The 21,492-nt window shown below is 33.5% G+C and overlaps 1 protein-coding gene across 2 annotated transcripts in view; it reads left to right on the top strand.

The window, feature by feature from the left end:
• The first annotated feature begins 15,248 nt into the window (after positions 1 to 15,248).
• The window catches only part of YTHDC2 (YTH N6-methyladenosine RNA binding protein C2), a 76,824-nt gene continuing 70,580 nt past the window's right edge, over positions 15,249 to 21,492 (top strand). For both annotated transcript variants that reach the window (XM_074281998.1, XM_074281997.1), the window contains exons 1-2: positions 15,249 to 15,749; positions 18,539 to 18,629. In XM_074281998.1, coding sequence (XP_074138099.1) covers positions 15,524 to 15,749; positions 18,539 to 18,629 — 317 coding nt within the window. In that variant the 5' untranslated portion in view covers positions 15,249 to 15,523. The remainder of the gene's footprint in view (positions 15,750 to 18,538; positions 18,630 to 21,492) is intronic.

Below are 21,492 nucleotides of genomic sequence, written 5' to 3'. Positions count from 1 at the left end.
AAGGTTCTGAGAATTCTCATATAAGCAACAGTCATACTGAAGATAAGATTTACTAGTATTTAATGGAAAGACTGTAATCATTCCAAAAGGACAAAATCACAACGAAATTGCTCTAAACCATGAGGAATATAACCAGAATCTTTGTGATAGAATACTCCAAAATAATAATCACATTCTTTGATTTCCATAGACTACATAGAGATTCTAAAGGTTTTTCGCATTTCCTTCTAAAGCAAAGATGTTTAAACAGGCTGATGGATGAAAATCTTAAAGAAAATGAGTGAGATTTAAGTATCTTGCTTCCCTATAGGAATATATTTTTCCTTACATGAACATAATGTTTTTGAACAATTAAAAATCATTCCAACAGGTAGGGAGTGAATTTGGTATATTGCAAACCATTTATTTGATTTCAGGTTATTTCCTATATTCCAACATTTGAATTGCCTTTGTGTTTATATGCTGAAAAAAGTTAATCTTATACAGGCAATTTCCTGCAATATCATTTCCTCCTTATGTCAAACTAAGTTCTTTTTAAAAAAAATTTATTATTTTTTATTCCTTAAAATTTATTTTATTTGAAAAAATAGAGTTAAAAAAAAAAGAAAAACAGAAAAGGAATATAAAACAAAATAAAGCAAAACAAAAGAGAGCACTGTCATGTGCCCAGCAGAATATCAGGGAGGATTAAAAATATATAACAACAAATTACTGATCAAGAAAGTATATATATTAGTAAAAGAAATTATATTCATGAATTTCCATTTTTTCTTTACTTCCTTAAAAATTGTTCTTTACTTCTCTGATTTGGACCTTAGTTACTTTATCCTTTGTTCTTCTTTTCAACTCCGCACATCCCCAACAAGTTACAGTTAAGAAAAGATATAGTTATGTATTCATATGTAGATATACAAATATATACATATAAACATACACACACATGTCTTTCCTATCCCTGCTGACTAATTAAATTCTGCTCCATAACTTGCCTTGCTATTGCTTAACTTCCCTCCATCCTAGGATCCCTTCCTTGAATTCCTCCCTCACCCTTGGTTTCACCATCTGCCCATCTCTCCTCCCCATATTTCTTTATAGCTTTTGGAGGCTACTTTACCCTTCATAGTGTGTGTGTGTGTGTGTGTGTGTGTGTGTGTGTGTGTGTGTGTGTGCATATGTGTGTGTGTATGTGTGTGTGTGTAAAAAGAGCATGTGTGTGTTGCCTTGAAGCTATTCCCAATGTAAGTTTTCAAAATTAATGAGCTCTCCCAACCCATGCCTCTGTGTTATTTTTCCTTCACACTTCATTTGCATATATTACTAATTTTACCTTAATTGCCAATCTTTCTTTTGAGCTACCCTATTGTTGATGTGTAACATATAGTGTACATTTCTCATGTAAAAAAATAAACAATTTGTCCATATTTAAACAGTTTGTCTATGTTGAGTTGTTTAAAATTGAACTTTGATATTGGCTTTTCTATGTTAAGTTTGGGTTTGATTGATAGGAAGTCCTGAAAATCTGCAAGTTTCTTGAAGGTTCATTTTTTTCTTATTCAAAATTATAGATAATTTTGCTGGATATGATAGTTTTGGCCACTGGCCTAGTTCTTTGATTGTTGGTAGATATGATTCTAGGACCTATGGTCTTTTATTGTAACTGTTGATAAGTCTTGTATAATTCTAATTGTAGTTCCAGCAAATTTGAATTGCTTTTTCTTGTTTTTTGCAAAATTTCTCTTACCTGGAGGTTTCAAAGTTTGGCAATTATATTCTTGTGTTTTTCATAAAGGATCTCTTTGATTGGTGGATTTTTTTCAATTTCAACTTTTCTCTCATTTTCTATTACTCCAGGATAATTTTCTTATATTATTTCCTGCATTGTTATATCAACAGTCTTTTTCTTTTCATCACAGTTTCAGGTAATCCAATTATTCTCATATTTTTCTTTCTTTATCTGTTCTCCAGAGCTGTCATTTTTCTTATAAGATGTTTCACATTTGGTTCTATTTTCTCATCCTTTATAATCTGTTTTGTTATTTCTCTATCTCTCATAACTTCACTGGCTTTCCCTTGCCCAATTATAATTTTTGAAGAATTATTTTTATTTTTGAGACTTTGTACTTCCTTTTTTAGTTGATTAATGAACTAAATTCTTAGTGGGAAAATCAATAAAGTTACAGTGAGTCATTTTTTCAGTCTAGGGCAGCTTAGCTATAAAGAAGGATCCTTTGACTCTAGAGTGGTAGCTATGTAGAAGCATATTATAAGCAGTGCAACTATAACAAGAATAGGCTAAATAACTAGTTAGAAAGAGATCCCAGAGTATTTCTGCTTTAGCCCTGGAAGCAGAACCAGATGTCATTTGACAACTGTCACCAATGAGTGACCCAGTTCTAGGTCATAGTTCCATAGTGGAGAGGAGTAGTCATGATCACAAAGGAGAAGAAGCCCTAAGTAAGGAATAGAGTGATCCAGGGTCATACCATTTTGGATAAACTGAAAACTTACAGGATCTCATTAATTGAACTATATAAATTATAAAATGGCACTATAAAAACAGCAGAAGGACATAAAAGACAGATGCTCAGAATAGATCACTGCTAGAGGTTATCAGAACCCAATTCTAACTTAAAGCCCAAAGTCAAGAAATGGTTTGGTAAAATGGGAAAATAACCACAAAAAGGGAGCTAATCAAAAAAGCTACTTTGGGGACAGAAAGCTCAAGATATCAGTTCAAAATGATTTAAAACAATTATTTAAAAACATCTACAAGCCAAGCTTTAATGCAAATGAGACAAAAGTGCAACAAGAAGAGTTTTTTTTTTAAATAATAATAGCTTTTTATTTTTTTAATACATGAAAAGATAGTTTTCAATATTTACTCTTACAAAACTTGTGTTCCAAATTTTTATCCCTTCCTCTCCCCATCCCCTAGACAGCAAGTAATTCAATATAGATTAAACACATGCAATTCTTCTAAGCATATTTTCGCCTTTATCATGCTGTACAAGAAAAATCAGATCAAGAGTGAAAAAAGGAGAAAGAAAAAACAAGCAAACAACAACAAGCAGAGATAGCTCTCTCCATCATAAGTCTATTGGAATTGCCCTGATTCACTTCATTGTTGAAAAGATCAAAATCCATCACTTCCTTTCTAATATTAGCTATATTGGTTTTGTTTGTACAAAACATTTTTAATTTAATACAATAAAAATTATTTATTTTGCATTTAATAATGTTGCCTAGTTCTTCTTTGGTCATAAATTCCTTCATCCTAGAAGAGCTTGTTTTTAAAAAATAGAAAAATATTTTTTAAAATTTAATAAGGGCAAGAGAAGAAATAGTTTGAAAAGAAATGAAAGCTATGCAAAACAATTATGAAAAGAGAATTAACAGCTTTGTTTTTAAAAAAATTAATGATATTGGAGCTAGCTGGAAGCCATCCAAAAATGAAGAAAATAGCTCCCTATAATGTAAAACTAAATAGAGGTTTAGGGGGTGAGAGTGTCGCATATTTTTCTGAATCTCTTCTCTGCCAAGTAATTTAATAATTTTTTTCCTAAAAATGCTCTGAGGCTTAGGGCTTATTTATAACTAACTACTTATTTTTAGAAATAGGATCTCTGATAATTGCCCCACAATATTTGAAGTTTCTCTAAAATCACAGAAGTTGAGTAAGTGTCTGTGATCTCTGGATGGAGCATAAGCAGAACCAACCAACAGAATCAAATTGCCATGGTGATTATTTGGTGAATCCCATGAAGTTCATGTTAAACACATTCAAGGATGCAAATTAGAACTGATGATTCTGGGTAACCAGAAAATTAAAGGTGATACATAAAATTGTTTTAATAGAAAGTAATTTCACTGACTAGAGAATAAACAGAACTGAAACTAGTTTGAAAGCTTTTGCTACTGATGTTCAAAAGCAGAAAAAATGGAAAACACAAATCTTTTTGGCAGCTTTAAGGTAATCTTAAACAATCAGAAAAAGAATTTTAACTTAAGAATCAAAAAAAAAAAAGATTATATGAATGAAGAATAAATGAAATATTGGATTAGAATATAATAGGGAAATAAAGACGAGATGGATTAAGAACAGTAGCAAAGGTGATTGAACTGTTAAATTAAAGTATTAAAAATGTAGTTTTGAAGTTTCAAAATATACCTCTTGATTTTAGTAAATCAACCACTTCCAGCACTATATTAAAGACCTTGGGAAACCCCTTGATTTTAAGTACTAAAATAATTTTTATTCTCTTTCTGGAAAATTCTCTGAAAAAAAAGACAAAATTTCATTTTTATGGATTGAAAGAGAAAGCTGACTTCAAGGGGCAGAGCTAAAATGACACATTAAAGGTAGCAATCTGGCTGAACTCTCAATATTCCCTTCCAAACAACTTTCAAATAATGCCTCAAATAAAATTTTGGAGGGCAAGAACCACAAAAGATTAGGGTGAGACATTTTTCCAGTGTAAAAAACTTAGGTATTTGGGAGGAGAAGTCTGGGACCCCAGAAGGTGTGGGGGAGGTTTGTCTAAGTACACACATGCAGCAGCAATAGAGGTAGCAGCTTTGAGAGCTCCCAGTCCAGAGATATTAAGGGGTTCTTACAACTAGTTAGAAAGAGATACAGGGACTCTTTGCTGGCACTGGATACAACTAGCTCTGACTAGCAACTTTTCTCCTCATAGGTAATTCTGGGTCACAATTTTGGGGCAGAAAGGAGCACTAGTTAATGCAGCTACAGGAAAGCAAAGAATCTGATATCATTTCTAGAGTTAAGAAGAGTGCTAGTATTTGTAGCAGCAGGACAGCAGGGATCCTTACTGGGTAAATGCCAAAGGGTAAACCAGCAAAACAATGACCACATCTCTTCCTGGATTATAACACCTTGCAAGCATTGAAAATTTGTAGCCCTCCAAAAATTAGCCCTGAAAATAGTAGCACAAAAAAGCTTCAAGCTTGGGACTGTACCTCTTCACCCCAAGGTGAGCAGAGCTCAATCTTAACATAAAATTCAAAGTCAAGAAACAGGCTAGAAAATGAGTAAACATAAAAAAAAACTTGACCATAAAAAATTTATTCTAATGGGAGGTATCCAACATATAAACTTAGAAGACATCTACATGAAAACAGATACAAACAAAACCTTCAGAAAAACAAAATTCTATTTTGTAATTGATTCTATTCTATATCACTGCCAATATTTTGTAAAGCTGCCTAAGTTCAAATTTTCTTTGTCTCTGAATAAATCCATCAGTACATTGTTTTCCTCATTAAATTAAGTTTAACAGTTTCCCTATAATCCCTTTAATTAAAAATAAAAGAAAACCCATTCTCTATATACTAACTGTTATTGTATGATTAGAAGAAAGTTATCATTAATTATTTCTACACTTGGATCAAATCAATGGGAACTTTCTAGAATGAAGGAGAGTTTGGAGCTAGCCTGCATTCCCAATTTCCAGCCAATCATGTAGTCTGTCACACCTAAGTTGCTTCATAAACCCTTTGGGGGTATTTCTTTACAGGGATACTAGAGTGATTTTGTTATTTCCTTCTCCAGATCATTTTACAGAAATCGAGGCAAACAGATTAAAATGATTTGCCCAGATCTTATTGACTTCAAGTCTGGCATTCTATTCACTGTATCAACTAGCAGCCCTTAGACTACCTGAAAGCTATGATTAAAAAAAAAAAAAAAAAGCCTAGATGTATCTCAAGATGTTATTAAGGAGATTTGCCCTGATATCTTACAACCAGAAAACAAAATAGAAATTGAAAAAAATACACTGATAATCTCCTGCAAAAGATCCTAAACTGAAAACTCCTAGGAATATTACAGTCAAATTCCAGAGCTCCCAGGCCAAGGAGAGGGCAAAGGAGTAAAGATTATCACCAAGAATAATCTACTCAGAAAAACTGAATATAATTCTTCAAGAGATTAAAAACAGACATTTAATGAAATATAGGACTTTTAAGCATTCCCGATGAAAAGACCAGAAGTGAATATAAAACTTGACATTGAAACAGAAGACTCAAGAAAAGTATAAAAAGGTAAACATGAAAGAGTAAGTAAAAGGACTCAATAAAGTTAAACTGTTTATATTCCTGTATGTAAAGATGATACCTATAACCCTTAAGAATGTTATTATTAGAACAATTAAAAGGAATTTACAGAGAAAAAGGCCGTGGGTATGAGTCAGTTTTATTAGAATAACCCTGAAAAACTGAAGGGGTGAGAAAGAGGGAGAAATTGGGAGAGAGGAGAGGTAAAACGGGGAAAATTTTCTCAAATAAAAGAAGTGCTCAAATAAGAGAGTTTATCTTTTAGGGGAGAATGGGGCAGTTTGGTGGACAATATTTGAATCCCACTCTCATTGGAATTTGTTCAAAGATGGAAGAATATATATCAATAGTATATCAAAATATATCTGATCCAATCTAGAAGAAGTGGAAAGGATATCTTTGGGGAGGATAGCATAAGTGAGGATGGATTAAGGGAGGCTGTACTTAAAAGCAAAAGAGACCTTTGAAGACAGATAAAGAATAAAACAGAAGAAATGAAAAAAAATGGAATGGAGGGAAATATTAATCATAACCGTGAATGTAAATGGAATGAGAGCAGATAGCAAAATGGAATAGAAACTAGAATCCAACAATATATTGTTTACAAGAGACACAGTTGAAAAAGAAACACATATACAAAGTTAAAATAAAGGGCTAAAACAGAATCTATTGTTTTCATTGAGGTAAAAAAAAGGCAGGGGTAATAAACCTGATCTTAAGCAAAGAAAAAGCAAAAGTAAGCGTAATTTAAAGAAAATCAGGGAAACTATATTTTGTTAAAATAACTGTAGACAATGAATATTTTTTAAATTTACAGTAAATTTCTCTGATAAAGGCTTCATTTCTCAAATATATGACCATAGAATTATATCAAATTTATAAAAATGAGAGCCATTCCCCAAATGATAAATGTTCAAAAATATAATCAAGCAGTTTCCAGAAGAAATCAAAACTATCTATAACCTTATCAAAATTGTTCCAAGAATCACTATTAATTAAACACATATAAATTAAAACAATTCTAGTGTCACCTTGCAGCTATCAGAAATGCAAATCCTTGTGGGGATATAGAAATGAATAGGTAAATTAATGTAATGTTGGTATAGTAGTAAATTGGTCTAAGCATTTTGGAGAATATTTTGGAACTATGCCTACTACTACCATTTTTTTTCCAAAGAGATAAAAAAAAAAAAGGAAAAGGGCCTAAACATACAAAAATATAGCAGTTTTTTGTTGTGGCAAAGATTAGAAATCAAGGGGATGCTCATCAATTGGGGAATACCTATATAAAATATGGCATGTAATTGTTATAGAATATTGTCATGTGGATCACAACAAAATGTGGCAAGTCCTCAAAAAAATGGAAGTCCCTGGGGCAGCTAGGTGTCGCAGTGGATTGAGCACCAGCCTTGAATTCAGGAGGACCCGAGTTCAAATGTGGTCTCAGACACTTAACACTTCCTAGCTGTGTGACCCTGGGCAAGTCACTTAACCCCAGCCTCAAAAAAAAAAAAAAAAAAAAAAAGAAAGAAAACAAAAGAAAAGAAAAAGAAAAAAAAGAAAAAGAAGAAGTCCCAGATAATCATTTTTGTTCTCCAAGAAGGAACAGTTAGAACTGATTGGTTTAAGATTGGAAAAGGATACATCCAGGTTGTATATTGTCACCTTATTTATTTGATACACCAAATACATTGCATGAAATGCCAGGCTAGATAAGCCAAAAGTTAGAATTTAAATTGCTGGGAGAAATATAAACAATCTTCCCATTTTCTATCACTATATCAAGTTTTTTTTTTGTTTCTGTTTTTACTTGCTACATTTTCTTTTCAAAAATAACAATTTTCCTCTTATTGGAAATTTTTTTCAACAGAAAGTCAGATTTCTTTAGTGTGGATTAAGAGAGAAAGACAGCTACATTTCATTTCAATAACCACCAAAGTCTCTACTAGGAGCATTATAACATATGTAGTTTAAATATTGATTTAGATTCCTCATTAGACGTCATAATTCCTATGTAATATATGTTTTTCTTACCAAATAATTTGTCTTTATTTTCTCCATATTTATTAATATGATGAATCTGACAGTTTAAAGGCCAGAAACTAAATGATTATTTTATATCTTGCTTCCCTGGACCAGTATGCCATTCATCTATATTGAGGTAACATCAAATCAATTAAGAACAATACTAGCATGAAAGAAACAAAATAATTGCATTGTATTTCAGTTAATTGTCTTCAGCATGGAACCAAATATTTGGTTCAACAAATTGTTTCTTAGAAAAAGTACCTTGTTTTGCTGAACTTCTACAAATCCTTATATAAGTACCAGGTGTACCAAAAATAAAATCTTTTTTTAAGGGCAGGATAACAGTTCTTTTAATTGAGAAGAATCACAATGATATTGTTCTAACTAAATCATGAAAAATATAGCAAAAGCCTCCATCAATTTTTATCCTATTGCATTGGCTTCATTCTTTGATTCTAATAGAATACATTGTATTTTTCCTTCAGTGTTTCTAGGATTCCTCCTATAGGCTATAATGTGACATGAAGTGGAAGACCATAAAAGATATTCCGGTGAAGTTCTTGAACAAATTGTATGGGAATTAATGTTTTGCTTTTTCACTTTGATTGTATCTTTCCTTTACATGAATATCATCTATCTCATCAAATGAAAACTTTGTTCACACAAAAGTTGTGAAACTATTTGTCACCCAGTATCTCCTTGATTTACATGACTATAGAGTTAGAACTTCATTTTTATCCCTTGAAATGCCAGTTATCTTTTTCTAGGAAAAAATATTAACAGATGGCAGCATTTCATTCAAATGAATTGACTAGGAAATTTCATTTGACTAGGAAAATTCATGAGGAACATTTTGATATATTTTATTTTATGTATTTGATTAATTGCCTTACTAGATATATTAATTCTTTAGCTCATTTGGTCTGCTTCCAAATATTTTTGTTTTTATTCACTTTATAGGTATAAATATGTCATAACTTAGAGGTCTATCCTGGTAATTTGCAGAATATCTTCTAAAACCCTAAGGAGAATGACAGTTTGCCATTCCTTTGTTTTGAAGTAACCTATACCATTAATGGGAACAATACAAACCTGAAAGGAGAAGAGAGTAGGAATTTGTACTTTCCATGCAATGGAAAATGGTTTCCATGGTTCTGGATACTCAGACCAATATTTTAGTCATTATATAAAGCACAGAAATTGATTTTCTGACATATTACAAATCCTTATAGAGGCTTCAATGTCATTGAAGAGTATTTCTTTTCTTTTCTTTTCCTTTTTTTTTTTTTTTTTTTTTGAGTGGAACTATACTGAATTTGCTCTAAACTTTGTGGTATTTAGAAAAAGTATCCTTGTCAATCAGATTCCAAAATCATTGATCAAATTCACAGATTCTGACAGAGTATATTACACACTTCCTTCAGAGTTTCCATATTTCTTCCTGTAGGTAAAAATATGACATGAAGTGAAAGATTGAATTGACTGTTTGATGTTGTCTCATTTGTACCTCTGTATAAAACTTTGTAGAGATTCCATCAGGTTTTTGGGGTGGGAGTTGTGTTTTTGTTTTGTTTTTATTTTTTGGCTGAAATACCACTTATTTTCTTCCAGGCAGTTTTCTCAAGAAAAATCACAATTTCATTCAAATGTACTAAATGAAGAATCTGACTTCATTTAACTGCAATAACAAACAAACTAATTTTTAAAAAATGAAGAATATGTGAAACATACTTAATTCAAGGAATGGACTGATTTTCTAGTTAAATACACTAATTCCTAGATATTTATTTCCATAGTATTTGCTTTTATTCCAGATATACATATCAACTTGAGATAATAGGTAGGACTTCAGTAGCAAAATGGAGGAGGCCCTCCAAAAACTGAATGAGATTTGCAAATCTTGTTTCTCTGGAAATGTATGCCACTCCTTTGCATCAATCTTTTTAATTAAGAATAATACACTCAGAAGAATCTAATTGGTTGTTTCCATGGCAATTAGAGAAAGTATTCAATTTGATTTATTAGCATCTCAAGAAGCATAGAAACATGATGATTAAAAGCAAATTGACCTGCTAACCAATTTTTTTTTGCATTCAATGTTTAGTTCATCTCTTTGCCTAATTATTTTTTTGTTGTTTTTTTTTGCTGAATTTTCATGAATCTTGTATAGCATACAGATAATAAATAGAAAAGATTCATTTAATTCTATGGTAATAGAAAGGCAGTAATACCAACCAAAAAAAATGACTTATGGACTTATTATACATGACTTATAGACATTGCAATATTATTGTGGAATGAATCTAGAAATCTTTGTTAATTTTGGTCTTTTTCCCTTATACTCATCTTATACTCATTTTCTGATATTTTATTTTTACTAACTAAGTCTCCTGGACTGGACCCTCCCACACTGGAGGATTCACTTTTCATTGGCCTAAGTCTCAAAGAGAAGGATAGGAATGGTTCCATTTGGATTTCTGTCCTTTTCCCTGAAAGTTTGGTGTAGTATCTCACACAAATTAGTACCCTGCCCCAATGTCATCTGTTCTTTGGGTTCTGAGTATTGCTCTCCCTCCAAGTGAAACACATTTCTGCTTTATTGTATCTTCACCTCCTATATACATGGCACTAGGACTGGTTGGACACAGTCAAATTCTGTTGCTATTTGCCACAGTGAACTACAGTTATTTAGAAGTGTTTGGATTTGTTTAGATAAATGGAAGGCCGAAGTAAGTTTCACTTCTTTCTTCTTCTTTAATGTATTCCTTTTGTTTTCCCTCTCATTCCCTTGTTCAAAACTAGAACTAATTCACTCTACTTATTAAAAATAAATCCCTTTTTCTTGTTTTACTTCTTCAATATTTTGAAGATATTACGCCTCTAAAGGGAGACTTGCTTCTTTCTATCCTTCTATAAGATTAGCATAATATAAATTTGTTTTTCTAGACTTCTCTTGGCTCATGTATCTGCATTACAAAGTTCCTGGGGGTTTCTGGGGTGTAGGATGTGTTCAGGAAATACTAGTACCTCTGGTATGAGGGCTGGCAAACTATTTTCAGGGCTGTTTTCCAACTTTAGTGTACACCTAATCCACCTAACTATTACAGTGGCTCCACGAAGCTATAGTATATGCAGTAGCCATATCCCAATAGATCATTTCAATAGAAAGACTAAACCAAGGGGTCTCAAACCCTTTAGTGAGTTAGGGAGCAAGGTATCTAACCAAAGTGTTCGAAGTCTTCCCCGGTGGATAAAACAGATGAGAACAATTTGGTCTAATGACAACGAAGGTGGTAGAAACAGGTGCTGTGAATGCTTAGAGATTGATTAGTCATCAAAGAAATCACGGTCATTTACTGCATCTTGAGCCATCACCAGTTATCTTGATTCTTTCCTACCATGGAACTGTGACAACTCTAGAAGATAGAATGAGATTGATGATTTTGTGCAACTCTACCTTATTTATTTCCAATTTAAGTGTGAATTAAAAGACATCACCCATACCATTTTACCATTTTTTACCTATCTCAAAGCCTTGTGGTGACAGTCAAGTGACAAAAGCAGCAAATGCAGATGCACTGGGAGCTCTAGTCACAATCCTGCATTGTGTTATCTTCATAGATAATAGTGTTATCTTCTCACTAGATGCAGCAATGGAATTCAGGAACTTAGGTGTCTAAGCAACCATTTTTTCTTATTTCATTAAAAAAAAAAAAAGAATAGAAAAAAAAAAAAGAAAACAGAAAAGGAAAACCAAAACAGAACAGAACATTGTTATGTGCCCAGCAGAACATCAGGGAAGATTCAAAATATGTAACAATAAATTACCGGTTCAAGAAAGGATATATGACAGTAGAAGAAATTATATTCACGAGTCTTTGTTTCCTTGTAGATTGTTATTTTGTTCTCTGTTGAGCACCTCTATTTCCTCCAAGCAGACTGTAGTTGAGCACAAATATATCTATGTGTATATATATATGGATACACATGTACACATACCTCTGCCCATATATACACATATACATGCACATGTATATACATATATATATATATTCACATCCACTCACAGACCCACTAACATATACATATATTTATATACACACATACAGAGAGCAACATGCATATATATCTCCATATAATCAGACTCATATATATATATATATACATATGCATTTATACATATACAAACATTCATCTAAAACAATATTAGTATGGCTGACACCTAATGTAGATTTCTCTCTTGATTGAATCTTTAAGTCTGACTGTCTAAGATCAAACATTATTAGCTGTACTTTTTTTTCTAATAAATTCTACTCTTGATCTTTCTTGTAATGTCTGTGTATATTTATTCTTGCCTATTCCTGTTAACTCTTCGCTTTAATTCTGCTCCTTAACTTGCCTTGCTGTAACTTAAAGGCCCCCCATCCATGGATCTCTCCCTTGTCTTCTTACCCCACTCTTTGCTTCCCCCTCCACCCATCCTTCCTCCCTTATTTCTTTATAGATTTTGGAGGGTGCTATATCCTTCAGGGAATATATGTAGTGTTGCCTATTTATCTCATTATTGATGTGAGTAAATTTTCAGAACTAAAAGCCCTCTTCCCTCCTTTAGTGCCTCTGTGTCTATTCTTCCTCTGTACCTCATTTGTATAACATAATTATTATTTTTACCTTTTTCTAGGCAGTTTTGCTTTTTTAGAATCATATCATGCTCAACTCTGCCCCAATCTTTCTTTTAAGCTACCAAATCACTGATATTAATTTTAAATATATGATATATATTTCCTTGTTAAAAACATAAACAATTTGTCTATGCTAAGTTCCTTAAAATTGATCTTTGATATTGGTTTTTATATGTTAAATTTTCCATTGAGTTCAGGTTTGGTGAAATAAAGTTTTGAAAATCTGCAGATCTGTTGAATGTCCTTTTTTACATTCAATATCATGGATAATTTTGCTGGATGTGATATTTACTAATAAGTCTTGTACAATTACAGTTCTAGCATATTTGAATTGGTTTTTTTTCGTTTCTTGAAAAATTTTCTCTTTGTCCTGGAGTTTTTAAAATTTGGCAATAATATCACCATGTGTTTTCACAAAGAATCTCTTTGAGGTAGTAATTGGTGGTTTTATTTTTTCTATTTCTGCTTTCCCTTCATATTCTATAATTTCAGGACAATGTTTTTTGGATTATTTCTTATATTATTGTTTAATTCTGGACAACTTTAAAGCAAGAGTAGACACAAATTGATAGACATGGCAGGGAATCGTTGGGTATAATGAAAGGAAACAAAGTGAAAAATAGCATGTTTCAATTTGCATTCAGACAATATCAATTCTTTCTGTGAAGGTGGATAGCATGCTTCATCATGAGTCCTTTTGAAAAGTCTTGTATCATTGTATAGCTGAGAATAACTAAGTCATTCACAGTTCTTCATTGTAAAATATTTCTATTAGTGTATAGAATTTTCTCGTGGTTCTGTTTACTTTACTTCACATCAGTTTTTTTGTCTTTCCAAGTTTTTCTGAAATCATTCTGCTTAGCTTTTTTCTCTTAATAGTATTTATTTTTCCATCAATTACATGTAAAAGTAGTTTTCAACATTTTGTAAGATTATGAGTTCCAAATTTTTCTCTCTCCCTTTTTTTCCTTCCCTTCTCCCTCCCCAAGATAGCAAGCATTCTGATATAGATTTTATATATATATATATAAAACATATTTCCACATTAGTCACGTTGTGAAAGAAGAATGAAAGCAAAAGCTAAAAAAAAACCACAAGAAAGAAACAACAAAAAAGTGAAAATAGTATGTTTCAATCTGCCTTCAGACTTCATAGTTCTTTCTCTGGATGTGGATAGCATTTTCTATCCTGAGTCTTTTGACATGTCTTGGATCACTGTATTTCTGAGAAGAGCTAAGTCTCCTATAGTTGATCATTTCTCAGTATTGCTGTTACTATGTATAGTATTTTTCTAGTTCTACTCACTTTACTCAGCATCAGTTCATGTAAATCTAATTTTTCCTGAAAATACCTGCTCATCATTTCTTATAAATAATAGTATTCTATTAAATTCCTATACCATAAGTTGGTTAGCCATTTCACAACTAATACATAAGCATCCGTTCAATTTCTAATTCTTTCCCAACACAAAAAGAACTGCTATAACTATTTTTGTACAGATGGCTCCTTTTCTTTTTTCTTTTTTTAAATATTATTTCTTTGGGATAAAGACCCAGTGGTGGTATTACTAGATCAAAGGGTATGCACAGTTTTATAGCCCCTTGGGCCTAGTGACAAATTGCTATCCAGAATAGTTGGATCAGTTCAAAACTCCACCAACAATGCTCCAACAGTGTAGCAATTTTCCTACACCTTCTTCAATATTTATCATTGTCCTTTTCTGTCACATTAACCAGTTTTAATCAATATGAGTTGTTGCCTCAGTTATCTTAATTCTCATTTCTCTAATCAATAGTGATTTAGAGCATTTTTTCATATGACCATAGATATCTTTAATTTCTTCATGTTGATCTATATATAGTTTCTACCATATTGTTTTCCAGTTTTCCCAAGAGTTTTTGTAAATCATGAGTTTTTGTTGCAAAAGTTTGGATCTTTGGGCTTATAATATAGATTAATATAATGTATATACTATAATGTAATAGGTATTATACTCTACTGATCCACCTCTGTGTTTTTAACCCGTACTAGATACTTTTGACAATTACTGTTTTATTATATAATATATTGACTTTTACAAAGTTAAACAGGGAAGTTTTGATTTTAAAATCATTAGAGAACGAATGGAATTTTTTGAATAGGGGGATGACGGTCATAATAAAGAGAAAGACGTTATGAAAGAGAATCCATTACAATTCTCACAGAAACATCAGATCATGCGGGAACTCAGCTTCTGCTTGAGGGATTAGGAGAGAAAAGAGGCGGGAGATGCAGCCGCAGATGAAGCCACGAATGGAATCAAGTACAGGAAAATAGGAAACGGCCTTACTTATTATCTTGGGCCATTTGGACTTGTTTCCTTGAGACTCAATTTTAACCATATCTAAATGCTAGGATAGCTTACAACCATGTAAGCATCTTTGGAGAGCTCCCTCAGCCCCCACCCCGCGGCGACGTGCTGACGTCACACGTCACGTCGCCGACGTCGCCGTAGGCTTAGCCGCGCTGAAGTGGGAGAGTGGCGGTGCCCCGGCTAACTGTGGCTGGGTATCCGCCTCTGGATTCTCTGGCGTGTGGGAGCCTTCTTGTTACCAGGTTTGAGGTTTCGCACTTGTCCCTTATACCTTCCCTTCTCGGCATCCTGTCAGTGGTCTCCGAAGCTTGGTCAGGGTCCTGTCTTCCTCGGCCTCGCGCCCCATCAGTCAGTCAGGGTCTCCTCAGGGCGGTCGACGGCAGGTACCATGTCCAGGCCGAGCAGCGTCTCCCCGCGGCCCCCGGCTCCTGGAGGCGGCGGCGGCGGCGGCGGTGGCGGCGGCGGCGGCGGCAGCAGCGGTGGAGTCTCCTCTCAGTGCGGCTCCAGTGGAAGTGGCGGCCGAGCCAAGGGGCTGAAGGACATTCGCATTGACGAGGAGGTGAAGATAGCGGTCAACATCGCCCTGGAGCGGTTTCGTTATGGAGATCAGAGGGGTGAGTGAGTGGTCGAGCCGGGCTCCCCCGGCGCTGGCCGGCCTCTGGTTTCGTTTCCCTTCTCTCCCGGCAGCGGTACCCTCCCTTTCCTGGCGCGGGGAGGGAGTCAGCTGTCATTCCGGGCTCCGGACCGGCGCCCTGCGGGGAGGGATTTCTGCTCTAGGTGCCGTGCGGCATCTTTGTGTATTGGATAGCGAGCTGACGTCTGAAGGCGTGAAAACCTGATTCACCTAACTTCTGCTCAGTCTCCACACGATGAACATCAGAATCCATGCTGATGTCATGGGGTGGGGGGGTTCCTCACAGGTCTGGCCACATCAAGGATTCTGTTTGAAATATCAGTACCAGAAGGAGAGAGAGAAAAAAAAAAAAAAAAAAAGATAGGTATTTGGATGCAAAAGTTAGCCCAACAGTTTCAGAGAAGCCTGAGTAAAATGAGTTGAAAGAAGAAATTATGCAGTAACAACAATATTGTAAAGAAAAACAACATGAGACACTTAAGTACGCTTGTTCAGTATAATGTAATCACATATGATTCTAGAGAACTTTTGAGGATGCACATTGTGCACCTCCAGACAAAGAGAAGGACTGATGTAGGATGCAAAATGAGACTTTTTTTTTTGATGTGGCCAGTAGGATAATTTGCATAACTTGATTACATATTCATATTTTTATAATAGTTTGGATTTTCTTTTTTTTTTTTTTTCGTTGTATGAAGGAGGGAATGGAGTTAGATGGGAGAGAAAATAAACACTTGTTCATAAAAAAAAAAAAAAAAAAATTAAAAAGTCCAAGGAAAAGGTTTTTTATTTTTCACATAGCGTGAAATCCCAAGTTGGACACTAATGAGGCAGCACGTGGAACAGATAGCTTCAACAGAGAATTGAACAAAATTTAGTACATTTGTCACAAACTAATAATTCTACACAGTTTCCCCCCAAAAAGTTTAACCTTTTATTATTTTTATGATTATTTGCCTCTAGGTGAAGTGAGATGGGACTTTATCTTTTTAAATAATCATTACCCTCTAGCCTGCTGGTGGAGTTCAAATTGTAAACTTCATAGTCATGGACTCATGACATTGTGAACCCAGGTGCAGCTGGAAGTCAGGAAGGCCTAGCTAGGCTCAAATCTGACCCCTGACACTTATTAACTGTTGAACCCTGGGTACATCACTTGAGTTTTAGTTTCTTTATCTGTAAAATGTGGATAGTAGTAGCTAGAAAAACCTACTCTGTAAGGTTAGGAGTCTCAAATGAGACAATGTATGTAAAATGCTTTCCAACGTTTAAAGTATACAGTTTTGGTGGTTGTAAGCTTGAGTTTAATGTTGCACAAAGTGAATGAGACTTGTTCTTACCCTTTGGGAGAGCGGTTCTTAACCTAGGGCCCATTTTATAACTGTACTTTAATTTTTTTCTTTCATAATTTTAATATATTTGATTTTATGCCTTTCAAAACATTTTTCTGAGAAAGGGTCCTTAGATTTCACCAGACTTTCAAGCAAACCAAAAAACAAAAAATCCTTTGCAAGATTCCAATCCAAAATAGTAACAGTGGTGCATATAGAGGTTTGAGTTTTGGGGGATCTTTTCTTGTTTTTCTTTTTTTAAATAGATCTGTGATTTGTGGGGAGCTCTTGATAAGTATCTTCCACTTCAATGCAGACTTATTTGCAACTTATGGTTTTAGAGAGTAGCCTAATGCACTGAGGTTACTTTCCTGAAGTCACAGAACCAGTATATGGCAGAAGACCTGGAACTTTATACCAACTCACCATGTCTTAGTTGTTTCCTCACTTTGCTTACTTTAACGAGTTCTTCATAAAGCCTTTATCTTGGAAAAAAACCCAGACCAGCCATCCCTCTCCTAATTATATACCCATGCTTCCCCATCTCACATATTTCCTATTCCTCACTTCTTTTCACCTTCTCCTCAATGTGTTGTCTTCCTTTAATAGAATGTCAGCTTCTTGAGAATGAGGACTATCTTCTTTTGCATGTATATTCCCAGCATATTTCCTAATGCCGAAACATAATAAGCATTCAATAAATTCAAACTGCAACAATCCTAAATAAAACTATATGTAATACATTTTTTTTCCTTTCTTGAACTACCTCTAACATGGCCTTGCCTAGTATAAAGTAGCCATTCAGTGAATGTTTTGAATTATCAAAGTATCTAAATGTTTGGGTTTACATTTCTGTGTTTTTAAAAATATGAAACCATATTATATAATTCAAGAAAGAAAAATTTTCCTAGACTTTATAAAATTTATAATCATAAAGTGAGAACTAGAAAGTGAAAGTACAAATAACTATAATGCAATATAGAGAGTGAAAGTATAAAGTGTTTTAATTCAGAAGATAGAGTGATTACTTCCAACTAAAGCTTAATTCTTGAAAGAAATGATATTGTCTTAGGCCTTGAAGAATTGGAGCTAGAAAGGAAGGGCATGGTAAGTGTGTAAACACTATTTAAAAGAATAGAGATAGTATTAAAAAGTATTTTAAAAAGAGAGATGCATGTTTAGAGTAAAAAGTAGCTCAAATGAAGCTTTTGGACCATAATGGTATGTATGTATAGTATAATTGCCTTATGCTTGCAAGGCTTAACATTTGGTTACTATGCTTTAAAGTCCGATGTAATAGTGAATATTTGTTGAAGTGAATTTATTTCATTTTCTTACCATCATGAAAATATAGTAAAGATAAATGAGATTTAGCCAAGGCTAAAGAAAAGAACAGAAGGTTTTTCTTCTTATATGACTATTATTTTTCTTTTTCTAGAAATGGAATTTCCTTCTTCTTTAACCAGTACTGAAAGAGCTTTTATTCATCGATTAAGTCAGTCTCTTGGTTTGGTCTCTAAAAGCAAAGGGTAAGTTAATATGTCTCTTATCAAAAGAAATTGCTGCCTACATATAATAGTTATCAATATCTATGGAAAGAGGGGAAGAGAAAGAAATTGGAAACACTTCAGTTACCATATTTGACTTTTGTGTTTACTCTTTCCCATATTTTATTTTTCCCTCAAGAGGAAAAAAGTAGTTAAATCTATCTTACTGAGGAAAGAAAAAAATGGTCCTGACTTGATATCAGAATAGGAAGTGATTTTTAGAAATTAGCTAGCTTAATCCCCCTTATTTTACAGATGGGAGAACTAAAGCTTGAGAAGTCAAAAGATTTATCCAATATCATACAAATAAATAGCAGAAGCAGAATCTGCTGCTTGTTCCACTTATATCACAAAGTATGTTTATAGACATTGTTTTATTGTTGATGTGTTTTTTTTCAATAAGGAATTATACCTGTTCATGCCCTCTTCTTATTTTTTTTTCTCTTCCTGACTAGATTTTAGTTTTTAGAAATAATTGTAAGGACTAAGCATGATGGCATACATTTGTAGTCTCTGCTTCTGAGAAGACTGAGGCTGGTGGATTGCATGAGTTTAGAGATTCTGATCTACAGTAGGTCTAATGTCTGTTTATTAGGTGTTGGCACTAAATCTGGTATCAAAATAGTGAGCCCCCTGGGATGGAGGCTAAATGGCCTAGGTTGGAAAAAAAGACAGGTTGAAGATTCTGTACCAAAACTTTTGGAATTGGGTTCATGATTATCTGTTGCACTTCTAGCATGAGCAAAATAGGGAACTATTGTCTCAAAATTTATATATCTATATCTATATATATATATATACATGCATATATATCTATATCTATATCTATATAAAAACAAGTTGAGGAGAGGGGAAAGGGTATGAGGGTCCATTTGAGAAGTAGCCTTAATGAAAAAGCAATATGTTTTGAGCATATTTTGATTTTGGAAAAAGATATTAATTTATTTGTTAACTTACCTTTGAAATACTTTTTTTGCATCATGGGACAGTTTGGCAATCTAATCAAAACCATGGACTCTTCAGCTTAATGTTTTTAAATGCACAAAATAAAATACATAAGATTATAAAGCAGACTTTATTGAAATAGATAAATAGTTAAATAGTGAACCAAAATAAATAATCAACACAAAAAAATAAGATGACTGACCCCATGATAAAAACTTCTATATTAAGGAAAAGAAAAGTAAATTCCAAAACAATAACATCAGCAAAAAGAACTATACAGGCAATTCTTTACACATGATCCACAAATACCCTTTAAATAATCATAGTTGCCTTTAAGTCTAGAGAACTCCCATTTTATCCTTTTTGTGGTAGGGGCTATTGCTTTTAATCTCGTCACTGAGAGGTATTAGAGTCCCTTCTTGCTGCTAGCTTCAGAAAAGGGAAGATGTGCTTGTTGGGTCCCAAAAGTTTTATTTGGAGTTTGGAACACACTTTCCCATAGAAACAATTACTAATATTGGATAGTTTATAGGTCAGCTCCCAAAGGATAAGGAGAACCATACGTTTAAAATAGTATTGTCTTCTACTGTTGTGGTTATTTCCTAATTTTAAGTATACAACATTTTAGCTATATTACACTGACCTCATCACCTCCTGCCAGATAGAAGGAGAAGAAATGGAAAGTGTCAGTATGTTCTTCAACTCAAAGATCACTACAGATGGTGAATGTAACTATGAAATTAAAAGATGCTTGTTCCAAGGAAGAAAAACTGTGGCAAATCTGAACAACATACTAGAAAGCAGAAATTTCACTTTTCCAACAGAGGTCCATATACTCAAAATAATGAAAATATATAGCTGTGAGAGTTGGAGTAGAAAGGAAAGCTAAGCACTGCAGAATCAACACTGGAATTATGGTGATAGAGAAGACTTTGAGGAGCCCTTGGACATCAGGAGATCAAATCAATCAATAAGACTTAATTAATAAGACATTAATTCATACTATTCATTGAAAGGTCAAATACTAAAGCTGAAAGCTAAATACTTTGGCCAAATAATAAGAAAATAGGACTCATTGGAAAAAACCCTGATGCTGGAAAATGAAGGCAAAAAGAGAAGGGAATAACAGAAGATAAGATGGATAGATAGTGTCATAGAAGAAATGAACATGAATTTGGACAGACTTCAAGAGATAGTGAAGAATAGAAGGTCTTTATGTGCTGTGGATCATGGGATCACGAAGTATAATTCAAGACTGAACAACTGCACAATAACAAAAGGGGGGAATATTCCCAATTCCAAATAATTGATTTACTAAAATATCTTTGGAATATGAACTGCTGATCACTTGGAAATTTGTATTTAGTTTCAGATAAAGAAGAGAGATCTGTTTGGGGGTAAAAGATCAAGACATGGCAGGAAGAGATATCAACAGAGACCAGAGAGAAAAAGACAAAGAGAAGAATTATATTGGTGATAATGAATTATGGAATGAATGAAAATGGAATTATTAAGCATTTATTTTGTACAGAAAGAATATACTATGCAAGCACTTGGGATACAAGTAGAAAAGATCATATTCCTGAGATCCTTAGGTTGCATTGCCATTTGGTAGAATATAATTAAGAAAATAGGTAAAGGACTATGCAGATCAAGGAAAGGGATTAAGTTAACATCTAGTATGAGGGGAAGTAGATAAAGGTAACATTTCTTAAAGCCCTATTTTCCTTTTCTGATGCTGCAGCATTTCTGATGGTGCCACCCTTTTCTCTGCCCACTATTTCTTTTTATACCTAAGAATAGCTGTAGCAATCTGATTATGTGGTTCCACCGATTCTTTAGATATCTTCTTCGTTTGCTTGTATTTGATTCATTCAAAGGAGTACTGAAATTTTCTTTT

Source organism: Sminthopsis crassicaudata, chromosome 1 (assembly GCF_048593235.1).
Source record: "Sminthopsis crassicaudata isolate SCR6 chromosome 1, ASM4859323v1, whole genome shotgun sequence".
NCBI lineage: Eukaryota > Metazoa > Chordata > Mammalia > Dasyuromorphia > Dasyuridae > Sminthopsis > Sminthopsis crassicaudata.
The sequence above is the reverse complement of the archived record's forward strand: the minus strand, read 5'-3'. Positions and strand labels throughout refer to the sequence as shown.